The sequence below is a fragment of the Geospiza fortis genome, unplaced genomic scaffold (assembly GCF_000277835.1).
Source record: "Geospiza fortis unplaced genomic scaffold, GeoFor_1.0 scaffold229, whole genome shotgun sequence".
Lineage (NCBI taxonomy): Eukaryota > Metazoa > Chordata > Aves > Passeriformes > Thraupidae > Geospiza > Geospiza fortis.
The window spans coordinates 3,514,843-3,537,444 of NW_005054357.1; the positions used below are offsets into that span (position 1 = coordinate 3,514,843).

Sequence of the window (22,602 nt, forward strand, 5' to 3'; positions counted from 1 at the left end):
TTAATAGCAGTATATCACCAGGAATGAGTCTGACTTTAAAGCCTTAGGAAGAGGAGTTGTCTGGACATTGTAACAGGATAACATTTTTATGTTCTTATTTTTTAAAGCACAAGCCTGGGTTGCAGAGACAAGGTTTCAAGTTCTTGATCTGAAGTGAACCGGTAGGGAAAATGCCAAATTATTTTTCTGGAGTGAGAAATGTTTTGTACCTCTACCCAGCCTGCTCATGGGGTGATGCCCCTGGAAGGAGCAAAGTGCTCATCTGCAGCTGTGATAACTCATTACAGCTTTGTTCCTGAAAAATGTCAGGGACATTCTGTTTCTGTCCCAGAAAAAGAACAGAAACAAACTTCAGAACCTTGGAGGTTGCTATGAAACAGAAGTGTCTTCCCCTTGGCTCTATTAATAAAGCCTTTAAATGTACTCAAAGCTGAATTCCCTTGCCATTGCTGCTGAGGTGCAGTGTCATGTATGACTGGTAGGTGTGTATCTTCTCTTGTCACCAAACATGTCTTGGTTGTGGATTCACTGAATTACTTCAGGCAGAATTAGGGTCCTGTGTGCTGCCTGTCCTGTGGTACTGGTACAGAGGAGGGTGGTTTTCTGTTCCTATTTTGTGCAGGTAAAGGAAAATAATTTTCATCTTTTAATACTTCAAAAATTTTTGAAAATATAATTATTTTAGAAAAAACAACTGTTCTGCACATAACACTTCTGTTGTTTTGTTTTGTTTTGTTTTGTTTTTTTCTCTCTGGCTTTCACGGTTTCCTTAAAAGGGTTTGTGATTTCTTAGTGACTTAAAAGCTTGATGCAGTTTGCAGGAAGGACCATGTTACCCCAGACACTGCCCTGTGTGTTCCCTGCAAGACCCAAGGATGCAACACTGCCTTTGCATCTGCTGCGTGCAGACTTCCTGCAGGGGCAGGTTTGGGTTTGTGGGGCAGATATGAGCTGAGGGTCCTGGAGCCAGCTCAGAGGATGCAGCATCTGTTTCCATCTGCAGTGCTCAGCAGCAGTCCTGTTCATTTTGGATAATTTTGTGTAAAAATCAGACCTGAACAATCTATTCTATGGAGGACAACAGCCCTAATGAGGAAACCTCTCTCTGTGCTGCTAAGGTGTTTTGGAGCCCTGTGTACCCAAATATTGGTTCCCCAGCATGGAGGGCTGTGGCAGTGGAGCACGTTGCTCTGCAGCTGCCATGTGCTCTGGCTGTGTTATTGGGCTGATCCCCTCCCAGGGGTGGGTGTCCTTGTGGAGCTTAGATGCAGCTTTTGGTCAGTGAACCCTGAGGCCACTTCAGCTGACTTAGTGTGGTTGCTCTCCAGAGTCTCCTGGCTGCTTGAACTTGGGTGCCACTGATTGTCACTGGGGATCAGCCATGTATATTCTCAGTTTATCTGTCTGCAGCCTGGACCTTAATCCTTTCTGCTTCTGTTCATAGTAGAGGTGAGTCTAGAAAGGATCACAGACCCTTCTGGACTTCTAATCCAGACTTCTGCTTGGAGCAGGATCAATGTTGAATTCAGGTCCAGGGATTTGTCCAGTCTCATTCTGGAAACTTCCAAGTTCTCCTCCTGTCGTTTGTTCATGAAGCGATACAGTAACTCACATTGGTGTTGATGCCAAGGGCATCTCCCTGTGTAGTTGTGCCTCTTTGGATTTATACAATTTGATGGTCATGATCATCGTGATTTTCCAGGTAGCAATCACAAAGCAGGCTGCTGAGCCCCTGCTTGTTAAGCATCAATTATAAGATGACTTTTCAGATGAGATTGGTTTGGGTGCTTACATCTGTTTAACATGGAGATACTGGCTTAAGAAAAAACACTTAAGTGATTGGAAAGAAGGAAAAGGAGCAGTTGAATTGGTGACCTCTCTGCTGGGTCACTTATTTCTGTAGCTGACTGCTTGGGAGCATGTCATTCAGTGCTTGTGCAAAGCATGTGCTGGGCAGGGTTGAGGGATGGCTTGTTGCCCCTGCTGTTCCCTTTGGTGGGATGTGCTTGCTTTAAAGGTCTCTGGACTTGATGCTTTCCTACTTGAAGACTTCCTTGCAATTTGTATTTTCTGCAGAGCTTCGTTCATTTTTTCAAGGAGCAAACACCAAACTGATGAGTTTACAAAGCCACATTAAGAAATGAGAAATGGTCTTTAGGCGCTCCCTGAATCTGAACCTCAGTTGCAGTAACTGTAGCAGTAAATGAAAGGTGTGAGTTGTCCTGGTCTCCCCAAAGGGTTATTAAGCATCTGAAAGACAGCAGTGGTGTTTGGGCCCTGGAGCTAGGGAGTGCTTCTGACATGGCAGAGACTAACATGCAAGGTGAGTGTTGCACAACTGAGTGTTAAGAAAGAGTAGATGGAGCTGACCCTTCTCATAGGTGAGTGTGGTGGAGCAGCTGTTGCATGCTGCTACTGGAACTTGGAAAGGACCTCAGCTGTTTTGAGGTACCTGAAAAGCCTTAATTCTGAAGTTTTAAACTGTTTGAAAGTAAAAAGATGTAGCTAGAAAAAACCTGGAATGAGATCTCCCTTTCAGGCAGTTTAGAAGCCCTCTCCACATCACATCTCCCTGGGCTGATTTCTGCTACTGTTAGTAGCAGGCTGATCTCTGCATTTGAGTTTTTCTACTGTTCTGGAAAGCAGAAACTGAAGTAGAAGTAACATCTCAAGGAAAGTAGGAGGTGTGTATGGAGTGTTGGCTGAACAAGCCGATACTTTGTGTGTGTGTGTGTGTGTGTGAAGGTGAGGGTGATACAGAAGAGCCCTCTCCTCTCCATATTGCTGGAGCCTGCTTCAAAGAGCTCACCCAAGCTGGAAGGGTGGGCTGAGCAGCCAGAGGAACAGATGGTGCTCATTTCTGAATTTACAGTGTTTCCTCCTCTGTCTCCACCCCCTGCAGACATATGAAATTACTTACCTTATTAATTCCAGAGACTTTAGTAAACAGAATGTGTAAATACATATAAACATCTACTTGATCTGCTCTGGTTTGCATGTCTAGGAGCAGTGTTTTACAAAACTTTGCTCCCAACCTTGGGGCAGAGGAGGAGTGGGAGAAGGAGCTCAGGCATGCACCTCTTATCTTTGCTCAAGTCCAGCTCTAAAGCAGCCCCCTGAGCTGGTCTGGTATGGCAGCCCTTTACCCCAGGCAGGGTCACCCCAGCTGTTTCAGCTGGGCTGGGAGGCTTAAAGCCCATCTGCCCTTTTGAAGCTTGGAATAAAAATGGTCTGTTGTGACGGAGTGGGAGTGAACCTTGGCCATAGTTTCATCTGTCTTCTTAGCATCCTCAGGATTGATCACTGTGTGCTAGTCTCCCTTTCCAGGTCACCATCCTTGTTTTTGCTGATGTTTTGATTACAGCTGGTGAGGTTGAGCTCCTGAAGAGTGGATGGCATCAGTTAAATGGGTTTGTGCCACTCAACACTGCAGGTGTTGGGAGGAGCCCTGCTGGGCAGACATGGGGTCACTTTGATGACCATCTAGTTGGAGGCTTGACTTGGTGTAGAGCAAGTGATGCAAAAGCTGTTTTCTGCTCTTTGTTGCTGAGCCTCAGGTGGTAAATTCTGCCAGATGCCAAGTGTTACCAAGGGAGGGCAGTCACTGTCCCAATGAGTTTAACAGGGTTTGGGCACAGTTATCCATCCTGGGACAGCAGTAGTAGCACCTCAAAGTTGTTATTCCAGTGATCATAAGGATTTTTAAGATGAATAGGAGAAAAAAAGCCCAGTTCCTTTCTAATCCTTCTCTGCAGCCAAGAAGGGTATTTGTGTGAGCACCAGGTTTTCTAGGAGAGAGAAGGAATAGACTCATGGCCAAGTTGTGCTGGGAGTGTGGTAAGGGCAGATCAGTGCAGTGGTGCTTGTAAACTTGCCCCTTTTCATTGAAATTAAAAACTAAGAAGTTGTCTAAGGTGTGTTCTGGGATTAAAAATTTATGAGATTAATTGCTAGACCATGGGGTAGGCTTGGAAAGCTTTTACACTTCAGGTTATGCTTGTGGTGAGAGGAGAAAAACTGGTGCAGTCACTCATTAGAGGTTAGAAATAGATTTCTCAAGAACCTCTGTTGGCATATGTGGTTTTTAATCTCTTTAGAAAGTAAAGAGGTAATATTTTCAGATAATAGAGCTACTGAAGTTACTGCTAATGAAGTTGGTTACTTGGTTTCTGAGGAGCATAAAAGGCTGGAGCAAGATCAGATTGTTCAGTAGCGCCTCAGCAGATAAAAATACCCTATGGATATGTTTTGTATGGTGTGCTGGAAAGGAAACATTGGAGTTCTTCACTTCTGTTGATGAGATCTGTATTAACTCTGGGAGAAACACTCAGCCATGCATTATTTGGTGTAACTCCAAAGGTAAGTGGAATTAATGGTGTCTCAGCTCTAATATTAGCAATTTCCAAGTGATAATGGTAATGTCCAGTGGCTCCTAACACATTATCACTGTGGCTGCTCCACAAGCTTTGTGTTGAATCTGTAACTCTAAAGAGCTCTCTGCTGGTTGGATTTGGTGATTGACTTTAAGAAGGTTTTGGGGAAGTGAGTGGGTTGGCAGCATGGATTAAACTTAAAGAAGTTGAAGAAAGGGGTGGAAAAATAGAGCGATGGGAAGACCTGAGATGGGAAAGTTGGTATAGGAAGTGGCATCCTGGATGTTTTTGGGAATACCACAGTAATGTGGTATTGCTATCTGTGGAGTCTCACTTCTGAGGTTATGGGGCTCTGGTAGCATTTGGCAGAGTACCTGGTGCAGAATACCTTATTGCCCATGGACCCCTGCTGTAGATCATTTAAACTCTGCTGGCTTCACTTGGAATATCAGTTAAAGCTCTTTGGACTGATTTTTTTCTGAGAGACTGTATGTGCCTATACAGTCTCAAAACTCTTTCCTACCTTTTTCTGGAATTGGGATGGAGTGGATGGTGACTCACTGAAAGGAGCAAAACATCTTAAAACACTGAAGTGCTCCAACTGTTAAGCCAGCAGCATGATGCTGTGATTTGCTGGATAATGCCCTGATGTTAAACATAAAGTGCTTGAATGAGTATGAGGTCTTGTGCTGATGTTTTTTGGGAGTAAAAAAGTGACCACCACTACCTCCTATAAACACTTCTCAAAGGAGATGGCCATGTGGTCAAAGACAGAACTTTCTCTTGGCTGTCCTGCCACTCCTTGTGGGACATGTGCAAGTCTGGAGCACACTGAGTACAGCACTGACTGTTTTCCTGTCCCTGATCATAGCTGGAATTGGCTTCAGCTCCCTGCGTGTTTGGTAAGGGCCTGCAAGCTGAAGCAAGGGGAAAAGGGAAGAAGCAAATGCTTCTCTAGTGCAGAAGAGGGATGGGGCATGTCCTTTATGATGACACCTCTTTCATTTAATCTCCAAATTTGAAGGACAAGTGATTTCTCTGTTGCTGATGGCACTTGGCAGTTGCCCTGTGAAATGTGGCCCTGCTGTCAGGATGGGCTCTGGACCCTTGGCTGGGAAGTTTTGGACGTTGTGCTCGGTGGGGTGGGGTGAGCTGTGCCTTTGGAGCTGACACGTGGGAGTGGAGATGCTGGATTTGCTCTACGTGCTGTTCTGCAACTTGTGGCCCAGTGGGGCTGCTGGGAGGAGGAGAGACTTCCCACTGCAGCTGCAAGTTTAAGGGATAAACAGGAGGAAAACCAAGAATGTTAGTACAGTTTGTGCTGGATTGGGCTGTCCAGACTGTGGGTGATCAAAAGGGAGCAGATGTGGTGTGTCTGAGCAGATTTGGAAGCCCTGGTTGTGGAGCACGGCCCTTCTTGGGCTTGCAGACTCAGCTGGATGCAGGACATTAAGCTTCTGCCTCTGAACCATACTGCAAACCTGAATTGTAGTCATTTCTTCTTAATTTTTTAATAATTTCCCTTTGGGAGAATGGTGACTGTCTTGAGGAGTGATGGTGATTTGTTTGAGGAGACCAAAGATTAAACCAGCTCTTTGCCTGCAAGTTCTTTATAAAGCTTTTGGTGGTTTATAATTCCTTTTACATAGGTTTGAAGGTACTTTTTTCCCCCGTTCCTGAATGATGTTTCGAGTACACTTTTTAAGATCCGTGGCTAGTGGTGAATATTAGGCTTGAGGGATTATCCAAAGAGCTGTTGGAGCGCTTCATTGTTAGACTCAGAAGTGGGAACTGGGTGAATTAGTTGCTTATAAAAGGATTTAATAGCAGTGTGACAAAAGGGGGAATTGTGAGTTTCCTCTCTGTGTTGGCACTCAGCATCCACCCAGTCCTGGAGAACAATCTCAGAGATCTCATAACCAGGATTTACTGATATTTTTTTTTTTAGTTTAATGCTAATTTAAACACTATGTAGAAGCTATCCTGTGCAAATAGAATTGGCACAGCTCCATGTTTGTTTGCTATAGAGATAAAAATATTTAGGAAAACTTTGCTTAGCAAATCCACCTTTTTCAGTTGTAAAAGTGTCTGTCAGAGGGACCTTGGAAGCTCAGTGTGTTTTGGAGGGAAGGAGTTGAATCTTGAGAGAAGGGCTGATTAAAAAACTCAACAATTACAATTATTTTCTGAATTGCACTGTAATATATTGCTCCAGTTAGACAGCACAATGATTCTTCCTCTGCATCTTCGTGCTCACAGATTTATCTGTTGAAGTTCATCTCATTTCCAGAGCTTATTGGTGTGTCCATGAAAAGGCTGGGAACAGCCTGGCTGTGTTTTCTCAGGAGCTGTGGGAGACTGAGCTGGGGGAGCATAGATTACTTTTCAACCAGCAAGTCTGGAGGAGGATATGCTCATCTTGGGCAATGTGGTTTAAATTTGCAAGCTGTTACTATCTAGTCACTTGGTTAATGAAGCAGTGAATAATTTGTGTACTTAATGTTCCTGGGAGATTGAAATGTACTTAAGAAGCCAATCTGTCCAGCTGCCTTGTCTTTCTGCAACAGAACTTAGCATAAAAAGTAAACAAAACCTGGTTTGGTGACCAGCTCAGTAATACCTGAGGAAATGAAGCAGTATATGATCAGCATAGTGATTTATTTCCTTATCAGTGACCTTGACATGGATGAAAAATACTTTGTGTACAAATTTTTAGCTACGCTCTCTCAGGCTTCCGTATTTTTTGGGTTTTTTATGATTCCCCCCCCCCCCCCTCATATTTACTTACCTTCAGTACTTAGGGGATCTAGATAATTTCCACTCTTGGAGCTGAAGTGAGAGGTAGGAGGTTAAGCATGAATGCATCCTAGAACTCCCTGAAGGTCTCTTCCCATGTTTTCCAGAGTAAGCTCTGCTTAGTCTAGCAGTATTTTAGCAGAGTGATGCTGCTCTGTGAAGTATATGGATGGCTTTTCCCTTATTCTCAGCAAAATCAGCTATTCCAGTAAAATGCCCCCTGCTAAATTGTCAGCACTGTCAATTTCTTGTCCTTCATCTCCACCATCATCACCGTCCTTCAGGAATCAGCAGTGCAGATCTGGATCTCTTTATACACTTGTTAAAAGAAATGTGAATTGTTTGCTTTTAGCAGACTGCAAATTAACTTTTTACTGCTATCCTTAGATTGCCAAAAAAAATTGCGTTAAAAATCCAAATAATTTCTTGTAAAAGTAAAACAATGTGATCTGGAAGTGATTAAATCATTGCTGGTATTGAAATAAGGCTTTCTTATTGTCATTTGTGGGAAATCTAGTGTATCTAATCATGGGCCCGGAGCTTCTATTTTCTTTTCATAGCAGTGCTTTTCTTTGTATTGGCTTGTATAGGGAGACCTGAAATTAAACTAGACTGTACTTTTTTGTGTGTTAAGAAAATTTAGCACATATTAGGTAGAACCATGTGCTGGTAGTGGAAATGTTGAATGAGCTTAAAAATTACTTCTTTTTCCCTGACTTGTAAAAGAAAATAGAATATTTATTTCATACAAAGGCTTTTTGAGGTATAATACTACTTTTGTTTTTGTAGAAATACAAATAATCTACAGCAAATATAGGGTCATCACACCTTGGTGGAGGGAAATCTGTGCATACAACTTGTCCACACATTTGAATACTTGAAGCCTTCATTTTTGGACACTGGTAACAAATCCATTCAGTAAAACTGCTCTCTGGGTCTTTGGAGGAGTGAGACATCCAAGAAGGTTATCACTGTCCATTTACTCATCCAGAGGGAGGCTGCTCCATCTGATACTGCTGCATAACTTTGTATGCTGAAGCTTTTTTCCTGACAGTGCCCCTGAGAGGTTTATGGAGTTATTTGCAGTGAGTCAGGCAGGCATGGCTGTTAGCTGACTCTTTGCAAACAGCTGTGTTCCTCCTGCTGGAATGCATTGCCCTATGGAAGTAACACTCACCTAAGAATTTGGTCTGTGCCCTGTCATGTCTTGCATAGTTTCTGAACCCTTTGCTCTTCTGCTTGAATGGGTAGAAGGAAGAAGCTCTCCACAATAACGACAGTTATTTTTAGTGTTAGGGGAATATTCAGTCAAAGAAGGAGCTGGGATTCAAACATCATCTCTCACAGCTTTTGGCTTCTGCAGTCAGATGTGACTCTGAAGATATCCTTGTTGTGGAGTTGACAAGATGCAAGACTTGCCTCCTCAAACTCAACCAAGAAGCTGACACATATGAAGCCCTGTGTTATTAATTCCTCTACTCCCAGGGCTCCTTCTCACCCCACTCCTCCTGTTTTACCAAAACTGGGAATTCAGTGTTATTTTGGGTGAGTGGCTGCAAATGTCTCACTTTACCCACTTGGATCTTGGCAGTCATTAATATTTCTTCTGCTTGTTTTGTGTCCATCTGCTGCCTTGCATTTAAGGAGTCCTTCATAAGATTTTAATCTCCAGCAAGTCGTCTCTTCAAACTGAAGTAGAGCAAGGCTTTTCACTTTTAATTTAGTGTGGAGTTCTATAAGGAGAAGTTTGAGTGTAGAAGGAAGAGTCAGTGCTGCATGTGTTTGTGGTGAACCAAGATCCTTTCACCACTGGTCCACTGCATCTGCAGCATTGCCTTTACATGGACAGACTCTGGATTTGACTCCTTTTCTCCTTTCAGAGGCTCTTGCATCTGTTGAATCTCCTGTTTTGACTCTAAATTTTATGTCATTGAAGGAGACCCAACATGAAATGCATTGTGCCTAAAGAAGACAGCTGTCTACTATGGCTGTTGTATGCTGCTTTCAAGGGTTTAAAATTAGCTTTTAGGGTTTTTTGCCTATGAGTACAAATTTTGCCCTATTAATTGCTTTAAGGATAAGGACTGATATTCAGTTGAAATCAGAAGTTTATTGGGAAGTGGTAAACTTAAATAATTATCTGATCAGACTATTAAGGAAGCAAACCTCTAGAATTTGTACTGTTTGATATATTTTGGATTTTCCTCCATTTCTATTGCACTGTTGTATAGATCTTTTTTATAAGTGATACTGTGAAGATTAACATTTGGGGTTGTGTGGTAGTAGCTTTCTGTGACTCCTGAGTAAGGTACCTGTCTAGGCAGGTAGAGAGGAGCAGAGACATGGAATACTGTGGAGCCTTGGAAGTCTGAGCTTTTGGAGAAGCCAAACCCTCACTGCTGAGCCTCAGCAGTAGACTGAAGAGCATGATGCTCATCATCTTTCTTGGGGTGTCTGTAGATTGAAGGACCACAGTTAGGTTGGTTTGGGTTTGACTTACCACTAAATTTAAGAATTAAGTGAAAACAAAGCCTTGAGAGCACTGTATTGTTTGAGACTTCACAAAGGCAGAGGCTTTACAGATGGGCCTACGTGGCTGTTTCTTTTCCTAAAAAATACTATCAAAAGTGTCAGCATGCAAACTAAGGACCCTGAAAGGAGAGGGGAAAAGAATTCTTTTGACCCCTATTTTGTGGGCTTCTGCTGATGGGCAACAAATTACTTGAAGTTTTAATGCATGGTATTTTGCATTACTAACTGAGTTATGAGAGTTGTCATCTAACTTCATAAAAAGCTTTTTCATTACTTAGGGATTCAGCATTTTTAAAATGAATGTACTTAGCAGTACTAATAAGAAAATTAATTTTAAAGTGTCTCTCTTGAGAAAAATATCTTTCCTCTGGCAGAGTTCCTTTAGGCTTCACAGCAGCGAAGTGTGTCTGAAGAAGATCTCATCACTCGGCATTGGGTGAAGATGGTTAAAGTCACCTTCTGTGCAGTGACCCTCATTTGGGCAGTGCTGTTACCTAAGGAAATCCCTGCTTGATGTTCTGCTTGAAGAACCCGTGCAGGACTGGACAGGGTGTGGTGTGGTCCAACAAGCTGTGGCATGAGCCCCTAACACAGGGCTCGGGGATGTGGAGTTTGTCCTCCGTGTGCGCGATGGTCCTTGGTGCTTGTTGGGAGAGCAATCTGGGCATGAAATGCATTTCTCTGCAGAGCTTGCACTAGGGTACTCAGCCTCTTCTTGGCAGCACAGCTGCCTCACTGCTCTGCTGCTATCAAGGGGATTTAATTGCACATCTGGAATTCCCAGGGCTGCTTGAACCAAGCGCTAACATTTAGCTTCCTACCACACTGTATGGCCCAAGTTTCAACACCACCACATAAGCTCAGAAAATTAGAGGTTCCTGCAGAAGGTCTTTTAAATGCATTAATGTTTGATTTTCTTGTGTCTGCTGAGGCTGATGTAGGAAAGCACTTTTTCCAGGAAACTCATTTGATGTTACACTGTCTCAGCAGTATCCCAGGTGGTGTTTGGTCCCACTTCAGCAACTCTGTTGGTATCTTCTCAATCCTTCCTTTACAAAGCAGAAAACGTCTGGAAATCTCCCTCATACAAAACAGTATGAAAGACTGTTCATGTGCCTATTCTTTTTCCTTTTCACAGTTTTCTCTGTTCCTGGATGGTCAGCCTTTAGCCTGTAGAAGGAATTTTGATCTATAGGTAGCTTTCCAAATCAAGGTCTGGTGTGTATACATTGAGGTGTTTTGGAGCCTGATGTGAAGCAGATCTGGCTCTCTTCTAATCTGTCAATTAAATCTAGAGCTGCAGATTTTGCAGCTGAGCCTATCAAGAAGTCTGGACTTACCATTACCTTTGAAGGATCAGCAAGGAAGCATCCAATTTTATTCTCTTTGTTCATGGTATTCCAAAATAATCTTACAGAATTGCTTCTGTCCCTTCATGCTAAGCCATGCTACCTTCTCAAGCACTTGTGGTTTTTGGCTAAACTCTTTTTCTCAGAAACAGCCACTGCATTAAGTAGTACTTTGTCCTTCATGTGTCTCCAGATGGGATGTGTGGGTGAACATGAACTAACACACTTGTGTGTTTAACAGTGACTTCCACAAGCACTGGCAGTGTGTACAGATTTATTCTCCAGAGGCAAAGTTGAAGGCATATTCTGGCTGTTATGTGGGAATCAGAAACTGGAGTGCAGTTCCTTCTCTGCTTCAGTAAAAATTTGGAAGAGCTTTGCTTCAAAATTCCCAAAACATATTTGAAACATAACTCAGTGGCAAGCTTTGTTTTGGAAATGACCTCGCTCCAGCAATGGTTTTGTCAAGTCTGTTTATCCCAATTTCTTCCCCAGCTTAATAGGCTGAGAAAGTAAAACCATTGTGTGTGTGGGTGGTTGAAAATGGCCTCTATGGATATTGCTGCAATTTGTGTTTCATAAATAATGGTAGCTTGTGCATAAGCCTGTAATTGACTGAAAATGCATTTGAAGTTAGCATCAAGGCAGGTCAACTGCTGCTTAAAATCCATTGCTGGAGTCTCTTGGGAGGAGGGGAAGATGGAGAGGCAGGAGATGCACAAACTGTGCAGTGTTGAATGGCACGTTTCAAATGTGATCAAAGTTAGTTTTCAGAAATGTTTACTGAAGAAGGTAAAACTTAAATACTTGAGAAAAGAAAGCTGTTGATTCTGCATCAGGCCAGGTGATGGATGCTCACAGCAACAGTATTATTCCCAACTAACAGTGCTGTTAATTATGGCCTGTGTCTGAAAAAAATCTGGGCCTGGTGAGTGGGAGTTGGAAGGGCTGAAGGGAGAGTAAAACATCAAAATTCCAAAGAATTCAACGTTCTGTGTGAAGAACATTTCTGGCCTCTCTGTGGTTGTACAGCCAGCAGTGCGTGAGTCAGTCTGGAGGGTCATGTTACTCCCAGAGCTGCTGAACTTGCTGCTGCTTAGAGCACTCATTGTATGTAGACATATCACTTAATTTGTTCTTAATTAAGCTCAACAATACGAGCTGTGTGTTTTTGATATCTAATTCAGATAGGAGCAAAGCCAGGTGTTAGAGCTGTTGCAGGCTGTGAGCACATGTGGGTCAGGGGTGAGTGGGTAAAGTGCTGCCTTTTGACAGGGGAAAAGGCTTCAAAATGTTATTTAGTAGAAATAAGTGGCTGATTATCATAAGTGATGGAGCCATTGGACTGGGTGGAGCAGCAGTGCTCCAATGGGAGCTGTGTGCCCAACTTCAGGAGTGCTGGGCCTGGAGCAGGGGGCATCTCACCTATATGGGCACCATACAGAATAATTTTCATGCTCTCTTTGGTCAGGACACATTTGGCTCTGATCACCTGGGTTTGTTGAACTTCTGAAACTGAAGCATCACATGCTTTGACTTTAGGTGTGCTGGTTGAAAGAGCAGGGGGAGGACATTGAGCTGCTGAAGGGTGAGGCTCCTGGGAGGGCATGAAGAAGGAAAACAGGCCTTAGGAAAACCTGCCATTCCTGCACTAACAACATTCACAAAATGCTTTTTATTTCTTTTTTTTTTCCCTTCAGAAGTCAGTAAAATCTAGTTGTCCTTTAAAGAAAGGGTTTCACAATTCTCGCCAGATTATCTGATGCTACATTTCTTGCAAGGTATTGCCCTGCAGTCCAATAGACTTTTTTCTTTGTACAGGAAATCATGTTTTTGCCAATTGGCCAAATACCATATTTAAAGAAGCTGTGATCTCAGTTTTCTTTAGCTATTTAAACTTTTGGAGTTTGAAAGTAGTTTTTAGTCTCTTCTCAGCCATTATTCCATCCCCACATCTCCACCTGTGAAAAGGTACAGTTGGAGCTGAACATCAGGAATACTCCCTCCAACACCTCCTACTGTCAAACTAAAATTTCTGAGGGGAAATTATCGAAATGGGATTTGCTCTTGAAGTTGAAGACTATGAGAATGACTTGAAAGTGGGTAAGGCTTGTTGCTTTCTTGTGATTCCTGTGGAGATGTGGTCTTACACCACAAACATTCATGAGAGTTGCCTTTCTGTGTTGCTGGGGATCAAGGATGGAAAATATCCAAGTCAATGGAAAGCTTTTGGTGCATCTCCTCTGGCCTGCTGCTGATCTTCATGGGGCTGAGGTGCTGGTGGTTGTTTGCGTCAGATTTTACTGGATGGTAGTTGTATCTCCCAACATGAGACAAACTCTTTAAAAAATGTAACCTTGCTTGGTCACCAAGGTCCCACAGTGACTTGGAATGGGTGGGAATTGTCAGTTTTCAAGGGTTGTTATGACTGCATGCACTGTTGGTGTTGTCATTGGACTGTCAGTAATGAAAGGAAGGTAATAACTGCATTCTTCTGCCAAGAATAAAAGCAGAAGACAAGTTTTGTCTTTTCTGCATACATAATTTCTTCTGATTTTTTTTCTTTGCTTCTTGGGTAAAACTCCAGTTTTGTGAGAGTAAACTCCCACTTTCCTGTGATCCTTCAGTTGTGGGAGTGACCTGTTTTCTCCTATACCAATTGTGTATGGGTTGTGGAGGAGCTTCTGGACCTTTGATACAAGAAATGAACTTTCTAAGGATGCCAAGCCCCACTAACACCAATCCAGGTTGTTTGGGTGCTGATACTGGTGGCAGGAGGTAGCTTTGCAGTCCTGATATATGAATGAGACTGAGCCCTCCCCAAAATGGCCCATGGCATCCTTGATCATCTGTGATCTGCTGTGCTTGCCAAGCATAAAGGGCCTTTTAAAATGAGCTTTTATCATTTGTGCTGAAAAAGGACTTTGAGGCTTCCTGTGCAGCCAGGATTTTTGTGTTGGACATGGGATCTTCCCAGTCCCCAGTGAATAAACACAGCTGGCTGTTTTGGGAAATGGACTTAACATCTTTGCATCAAAGCTGTACAAATAAGGCATCAAGCTGTACTGAATTAATGGATAAGGTTTTCTGACTTTTTCACTGACTTAAAAGTGATCAAATAAAAAAATGCATTTTTCGCAAGGCTGCCTTCAGCCCAGAGCAGGGGGAGATAAGCCTCCCCCTTTTGGATACATGACTAAAACAAGCAGCCTCAATGACCTATCAATGTTGGATTATCATGCAATAATTTACTGGGCAGCCTTTTGCTGTCCAGAGCCGCCCACGCACAGGAGTCAATGGTGCCTTTGTTTGGGAGTGCTGGAAGAATGCATGATCTAATGGGGTGGTGGGAGTTCGCCTTCGTTCCAGCATGCTCCAGGCTGTGCTCATTCCCCCAGTGTCCCAAACACATTTCCTTCCTCTGTCCCCATCTTAGAACGGGCTCCCAGAAAAAACAATCCATGTTTGTGTCTCTGTCAGGCTTTTTTAAAACCCCAGCACCCGTCTGTGGTGGAGCTCCACATGCCAGAATCTTTAGTTCGGTGGGGCATGGTTTAAGAAAAGACTGTTAAAATCCTTCAGGCCTTTCTTGTTCATGATATATGCACATAAATCTTGAGGTTCTTCAGGTGAGGACAAGAAAATAAACCTAAGAGTTATTATTACTAGTTTGTGTTCCTATAAAGGCCACAGCTTGGAATGTGAGACTTGTTGCCTGTGCTTCTGCGTGGAGTTGCTTCCCTAGTGGAATTCCTCAGAAACTGGAAATCCTTTTCTCTCCTTTTTCAGAGGCTGGATATTCCATTTGCTTGGGCAATACCAGTGCTCTTACCTTCCTCTTCCTCTACAAATTTTCTTAGAAAGCTAGGATGTAGTTGTAAAGGACATTTGCTCTAGAACTTAAAAAATTTCTTTATTTTGGTCGTAAGTGTGGTTTTTTCATGCACATGTGATGCAAGTGCTAAAATTTAACACTTATGTGTCTTGCAGGTGTTGGGCTGTTGTTGTTTAATGAAAGCACTTTATTCTGAAGGAACAAGTGTCTCCAGGTGCTTGTCACTCTCCTCTCCACCTTATATACTCTGTCCTGCTCTTGTTACCCATCTGCATGCTGAAAAATCCTATCCCATTCCCATTAGATGGGATAACTCATCCCCCTTAAATATTTCCCCTGTGATCCAGGAGGGAAGGTTCTGGCAGGGTTTCCAGCATGAGAGGCTAAACAAAATACTGCAGTAGCTGAGAACTTGGACTGGCCAGTTGGCTCAAGATGCAGTGACTGGTCTTGAAGAAGACCTTGTGAACTTGCTGGCCCGTCTGCTGACATCCAGGTTTCTGTCTCTTGCTAGGAACACACTGGTTGTGTGAGGTTCTAGGATCTGTGTGTCTGGAAGAATTGGAGTCAGTCTGTTTTGGTCATGGCTGGTCCAGCATTGTGCTGGGTGCTGGGAGAGCTGATGGTTCAAGAAGGGCAGAGCTGAGGCAGGAATAAGGGTGAAAGGCATGGAGCAAATTTTGGTCTAGTAACTGGGAAAGGTGGCATGTCTTCCTGGGAATGATGGGGAAACAGGTCAGAAGAAAAAAGCAAAATGAAATGCCAATTATATTTGATTGCTCTCTGCATTTCACTGCAAAATGGAAATGAAATCCAGTCAAAAAACACTAAGTAGGCTTTATTTGTTACTGGGTTTGTTTTCAATTCTATTAACCTTTACTGAGACATAGGTTGTCAGCAAGTACTTGTGTGAGAAAAGCTGCCTTGAAACAGGAGCCAACCAAAAGAGAAACAGTAAAGTTTAACCATTTCATTACTGCCCAGTGGATTTTGTGGAAAACAAATCTTCAAAGATTTGGTTCTTTGCCCAATGCAGTCTTCTCATGTGGATTATTTTTTCCCCTCGGCAAAACTCAGTGGCTGTATGGAGGAGAGGTAACATCAATTCTTTCCATGTGCCAGTCCCATGTGCAGGGGATTTGAGTGAGCAGGCTGAGTGTCCTCTGGGCTTATCTCACCCAGGCATCTGCTCACAATTCAACACTTGTAGTCATTGTGCCAGCTGGCAGGGCAGTTTTCCTGATGTAAATTATCCATCCGTTCTGAGGGGCCTGAATACAAGGAGGTCTTTTGTGTGTAGAACAAATTCCTAACTTCAGGGAAAAGGGAGGAGTTTCTGAAGATCTAAATGGCATGGGCTTATATGGGTTTTAGCATGGCACATTTCCTGGTGGACCTTGGGATACTGAATTTGGCAGTGACCCAGCTGAGGGAGGGCTGTAATTGCTGATGACAGCTGGGCAAGCCCAGCAATGTGAGCAGGCTCTTTGGGGCAGTATCCCCTGAATCAAACAATGCTGAACATTTTCAATGCCACTTCTGCTGCCTCTTTCAGGCACAGGACTTGCTTGTTCCTTTAAATCTGTAATTGCAATATTGTCTTGAAGGCTTGTATGTGTGCTTCCTTACAGTAGAGAAAAAGATTAAAGGGTTTTTTCAGCATCCTAAATTGTCAGAGGGAACTGGTTATCATGTCATCTTGTCATTTGCTGGTGAACAGCTCCATGCCTCAGAAAAGATGCAGTTTTAAAATGTGTGGCTCATGATTTTGAGCTGTGGATGCTTTAAAACACACATCAGGTTGCACTTGGGAAGTGCTAAGCTCATGGTCGCTGATTCCAGCATCTGAAGTTCCTCCTGCAAAACGGATCTGTCGCTTCTCAATACACACAGGGAAATACAACCTGACAGTTGACACTGTCAGTTCTGAGCCAAACTGAGCTCCAAGTGACCTGACAGTTGACACTGTCAGACAGTTCTGAGCCAAACTGAGCTCCAAGTCAGTACTGGCTTCTAGGAAGATGAGAACAATGTCTTTTTGTCTTCTGAATGTAATGTTTAAAACTGCCTTTTACCTGGTTATTGCTGTCACCATTTCTTAGTGTAATAGCTGTATATGTTTATTCAGCCTGGCAAGACATGAAAGCAACCTGGGCTGCTTATCTGTGCTAGAAAAAGTCTCTGCAGCCTCAAAGAACTGCCAGGCTGTTAAGCACAGTATTTATGTTCAGTGTGAACAGTGGGGAAACACATTTCACATTTCCACACTGTGTCAGCTGGTCTTGGGTAAACTCCATTGTTCCAGCAGTATTTACCCAGCAAGGCACTGCACAGCCTCTCTCTGTGCATTAACTGCATTCCTCTGTAATGCCATTAACTGCACTGCTCAAGGAGTTAGGCTGCCAGCTGCCATAAATGTCTTTCTCACGTGGGTTGCTCACTCGGGAGGGGTTTGAATGCATTTTCTTGGCCTGCCATGTAAAACTGGAGATGAAAAAGGGAGGGTCTTTGCCATTTAGCAGAAGGGGTTCCCAGGAATAATGTTTTCATGCTGCCCAGAGCACAGTTGGCATGTGCTGTGCCTTTAGCTGAGCTGGGGCTTTCACAAGGAGCAGTAGGAGACCTTGTCAGGAAACAGGGATCATAATTCAGTTATAGTAGAGAGTGAAAAAAGTAGTTATTTTCTGGGGCAAGCAGCCTGTGACCCTGCCTTTCATCTAGAGCAGAAAGTTGTGTGTGTGAGTGAAAGCACATGCTCAGCCCCCTCATCATTCCCAGGATTCTTTTGAAGCATTTCCTCCCCATCTTGATGAAGCCTGAACACAGGGGTTTTGCTTCACACCAGAGGAATGCAGTACTAGCAGAAAACTAACCACCCCAATTCAAAAGAGCTGGGTATTCCTGACAATTCAGCTGACACTGTTTAATGAAGTGACCTTCATTGTTATCTCTGGCTTAATTTTTTATCCCGTCTTGACTTAGGGAATGGCTGCTCTAGCCTGATGTTTTCCTATTTTCACTTGTCATTAAAGTTGCCCAAAGAAATCCCACCAGGGCTGACTTTCAGCATTAGATTTTGCTTTATCTTACCATGTGAGCTCTCTCATTAAGCTGATGACACTTTTACTAGTGATAAAACTGTGATAGTAGTTGTGTTTTTTAGTTGCTCTCCATCAAGATGTTGGTGAAGTTCTGGGATAGGCTGCCAAGTTGAAGATCAGCACATTGGGGTATTCCTGAAGAAGGAGTATTGGCTTCCTGGGCCCCTTGCCTTTTACCAGGGAAAGGTGTGAAGTGTATCCTGGGTTTGTGTACCGTGGACCTGAAAAAGATGTTTGTGTGTCTCCAGCCTGTTGTCTTGTGTCTGTCTTGAGTTCCTGTGTGTGCACTTTGTTCCTACCTCAAGCATATTTTGCCTTCAGTGAGGAGCTCCCTTTGAGAAGAGCCCAAGTAGTAAGAGAAACAGGAAAGCTGCGAGGGTCTGATCTGTACACAGGATGCCTGCTTCTTACCTTTATTGCAATTCATGAGAAAAACACTCAAAATACACAGGAACAGGATTCATCTCCTGTATTGGGCAGGAAGGGGAGGGAATGCCTAAGCTAAGTTAGTGCTGATCCTTTGGAAGAAAGCAGTTTGGCATTAATGGTGGTGCTTGCTTCTCACTTGTCTTCTGTGTGTAAGAAGATCTCATTAAATAATCAACCCCAAACCAGCAGTGAGCTGCTACTGTGCAAGAGACACAACTGTGAATGTCTGGCTTCCAGTCTTGTGCTTAGGTCATCCATAATACATGGTCCGTGCACACGTGATATAAATAGGAAAGGGGATTTTGTAGAAGTATCAGGGGGCTTGTGTCTGTATAATGTCCCAGCTGTCCTGCATGTCACACACAGACAATACTATTTGGTGGGTAGTTTAAACACCAGATTGGTCTTTTTCTATTCTTGGGCGTCATGGTTTGACCCTGGCCAAATGCCAGATATCCACAAAGTTCGCTTACTTTTGTTACAGCTGAGCAGAGGATAGGGGAAAAAATTTAACAAAGGGCTCATGAATTGAGATCAGGACTGGAAGAAAACACTTTAAGGGCAATAGTTAAAAAAAAGTTACAAAGTAAATTTATTGCTAACAGAGTGAGACGAGGATGATGAGAATTAAAAGAAGCCTTTAAAGCACCTGTTTTCCCCCAGCTCCTCCCTCTTTCCCACCGACAGGGCAGGAAGACAGGGCATAGAGGTTTTGATCAGTTTGTCATTTGAGATCTTTTTCTCTTCTCTCAGGGAGAGGAGTCTTTGCTATCCCTCCCATGGGCAAATAGTTGTCTCAAAACTGTTATGGCATGGGTCATTTGTCCACAGGGTGCAGCCTTTTAAGGGTAGGCTGCTCTAGTTTGGAATCAAGGGCTTTTTCTCTCTATCTCTGGAAGCTCTCTTTCTCTAGTCTGGTCTCCCACTGGACTACAGCTTTCCCTGCCATCCACCCACTCCATTTTTCCCATGGGCTGCAAGTGGATCTCTGCATCCCCTGTGGACTTCATGCATGACAAGGGGACAGTTTGTTTTACCATAGTCCTCACCACAGCCTGCAGAGGAATCTTGTCTCTGATGCTTGAAGCACCTTCTCCCCTCTTTCTTTTCCACCGACCTTGGTGCCTCCGTGTTGTTTACCCTCACATGCCCTCACTTCCTCCTCTTCTCTGACTAGAAGAAGAACTGCTGCTTGTAGGTATTGTTCTCAACAAGTTTCACTGGTTCAAAGATTTTTGTGAGATCCTGCAGTGCTGAGAGGTTGATCTTGCCTAGATTCCATGCCAGGGAGTCGCTCGCCATGTCTTCACTGCTGACCATGCCCCATTGCCATTGCAGGCAGTGATGGCCACTGTGGTACTGGTGCTGTTTAATGCCTCTCTTCATGTGAGGCACCAGGAGGAGGAGCTGCCAGCCCTGCCCTTGTGCCTGCAGCACGGCTGGCTGGGGTGGCCAGGCAGGCAGGGCTCGTGTGCTGCCCCGAGATGGCGTTGGTCATGGTGCATTGCCACGTGCCACGCCAGGGTTGGCCCCAGCAGTGGCGCTTCACCAGACCTGGATGAAGAAACTGTTCATGTGCTGTTTTGATTTTCTTCTTAAATATGTCATCACAGAGGCTTTACCAACCTCTCTAATTGGGCCAGCAGCATGTCCATCTCCAGAGCCATCAGAAACTGGCTCTCTGTTGGACATGGTGGAAGTTACTAGCAGCTTCTCACAGAAGCTACCCCTGTGGCCCCCCCCCCACTACCAAAAATCAGGCTGTGCCAAACGAACACATTGGGGGATGTAATTTTTCAAGTGCTGTATATCTTGATTTTTACTTTATTTTTTTCAGGTGTGTTGATTTCTGGGCCCTTTGCTGTGCTTTTCCTGCTACTTTGGCTCCTCCCTTGTGCCATACAGGCTTTGGGTGTGACGTGCCTAATGCAGGCTGGCCCCTGGCCTAATCACTGGGGGCTGCAGGGCAGCTCCGTGGTTCATGACCTAATTAATGGCTGCTGGGTTGTGCATGTGTTCTTTGAGGACACTCTGTTCTTGGTCCATGGTGCCTCTGGTCTGCGCTCACGTGTGAAGGAGGTGAACACTTCAGCAAGTGCCAAGCCTCATGTTAAAATTTAACATGGTACAGTTCATTCATTTTACAAGTTGAGGTTAAATATGTGTGACTTCTGCAGGTTGAAAAAACCAGTTTCTCAATCAGCTGAAACTCTTCTAGTAGCTTTTTTTTGATCAGCAAAAGAACTGGTGATGGCTGCAAGTTCTGCTTAGAGCACTGTTTTTCTTGGAAGTGGTGGGAGCATAAAAGAGCATGGCAGGGACTAAACACCCGAGGTTTTATTCCAAACAAACTCAGCGTTGTTTTAGCAAGCTCCCTACATGCTCCAGGATGTCCTAACTGTACACAGTCTGTTTGCTGAAGTGGAGCAAGAACAGCTGGTACACAGCTGTGTGCATCCTCCTGGGAACCCCTGGCCAGCCCCTTGGCCAGTGTGGATAGCAGACAAAGGTGGCTGAAGAGTGTTGTGTCCTTTCCTCCTAATGGGTTCTCTCAGGGATGTGACTCCCCTGGGCACTTGGTTTATGTGCCTGGGGGTAGATGCTCAAGTCACTGAGAAGAGTCATGAGGGAGGATGATGTGCTGACTGTTACAGACCGGTTAGGGGGGGAACAGAGGCCAAGGAGGTGGATTTTCTTTCATCCTTCTAGGAGACGGAGAACATGGGTAGCTTGGAAATCATTGCACTCTGGTCTTAAAAATGCCTTGCTGACTTCAGTCAAATTATGTGGGAAACTTAAACCTCATTTTGTTTTTCCCAGGGAATGAGAAGGGGGCTGTAGTTGGTAGGTTCAATGCTGGAGGGAAAGCTTTGTGAGCTGTAAAAAGAGATTGAGGTATTGTCTATTTAGGGAGGAAGCAGAGGTACAAGCAAGGCTCTACAGTGTGACTTACTCCTCTCTGGTTACTACTGTTTCTCCCATGCATATATTTGGGAGAAATATCATCAAATGTCATTATTAACTTGGACCTGACCTTAAATACACACAAACTCCTCATGGGTCTGATGTAGTCTGTCATCTCTTAGGGATGTATGCGGAAGAGAATTGCAGCTTCTGAAAAGACCTACAAGAAGCTTGTAGGTCTCTTTATTTATCTGTTCAGCCTGCCCTCAACTTCTGCTTGCAATTCCTTCACCTTGTCTTTGCTTGGAGGTACAATACTGGACTCAAAGAGATACTTCTGGTGTTGCTGGGCATGCTCATCCTTCTGCATCATGCTGGGAAAGAAATGCAGTGCAGCTCTTTGCATTCTTTCTCAGTTCTGAGTCTTTCTCACAGGCGTCTCCTGTCCCCCACAGGAAAAGCCTTTGACATCACGTACGTGCGCCTCAAGTTCCACACCAGCCGGCCCGAGAGCTTTGCCATCTACAAGCGCACGAGGGAGGACGGCCCCTGGGTGCCCTACCAGTACTACAGCGGCTCCTGCGAGAGCACCTACCGCAAAGTCAACCGCGGCTTCATCCGCACCGGCGAGGACGAGCAGCAGGCGCTCTGCACCGACGAGTTCAGCGACATCTCCCCCCTCACCGGGGGCAACGTGGCCTTCTCCACGCTGGAGGGGCGTCCCAGTGCCTACAACTTTGACAACAGCCCTGTGCTGCAGGTATGTCAGCAGGACTGGGTCAGTCAGGTGGGCTGAGTTGAGTCTTCCTGTTGGGTGACTGTGCATGGTGGCTTTGTGCCAACTGGGCTGCATTACAGCCCTTACTCATAGTCAAAGGGCCTTGCACAGCTGAGTTGGGGTGGAAAATCCACAGAGATGCTTGTGAAGGAAGAGCTGAACTCTTGAGTTTATTGATAGGAAGTTTATTGTACAAAAAAGCAAACCTGGTGGCGTTAAGGGTGATTTGTCAGTAGGGATGATGGACGTCTTCAGATCTCTGCCAGGTTAGAAAGCAGCTGTGGACATTCTGCTGTTGTTTCACATATAAAGACACAGGGAAGGTAAGGTCTCAGTCCAGTTAATATTTGAAGCATCTGTATGTGTATTTTGAGCAGAAAAAAGTAAGAAATATTAGGTTCTTCTAAATACATAAAGCATTACAGGAATCCCTACCATGTTCTCTTACATGTGTGTTGAAGCAGAGAAGTTTGATTTTATCCTTGGTATTTTTCTCTTACAGGTG

At 44.1% G+C, this 22,602-nt stretch overlaps 1 protein-coding gene across 1 annotated transcript in view; it reads left to right on the forward strand.

Annotated features, from left to right (window-relative positions):
- The window catches only part of LAMC1 (laminin subunit gamma 1), a 67,444-nt gene that overhangs the window by 21,495 nt on the left and 23,347 nt on the right, over positions 1 to 22,602 (forward strand). The window contains 1 exon segment of the mRNA XM_031059151.1: positions 21,775 to 22,079. Coding sequence (XP_030915011.1) covers positions 21,775 to 22,079 — 305 coding nt within the window.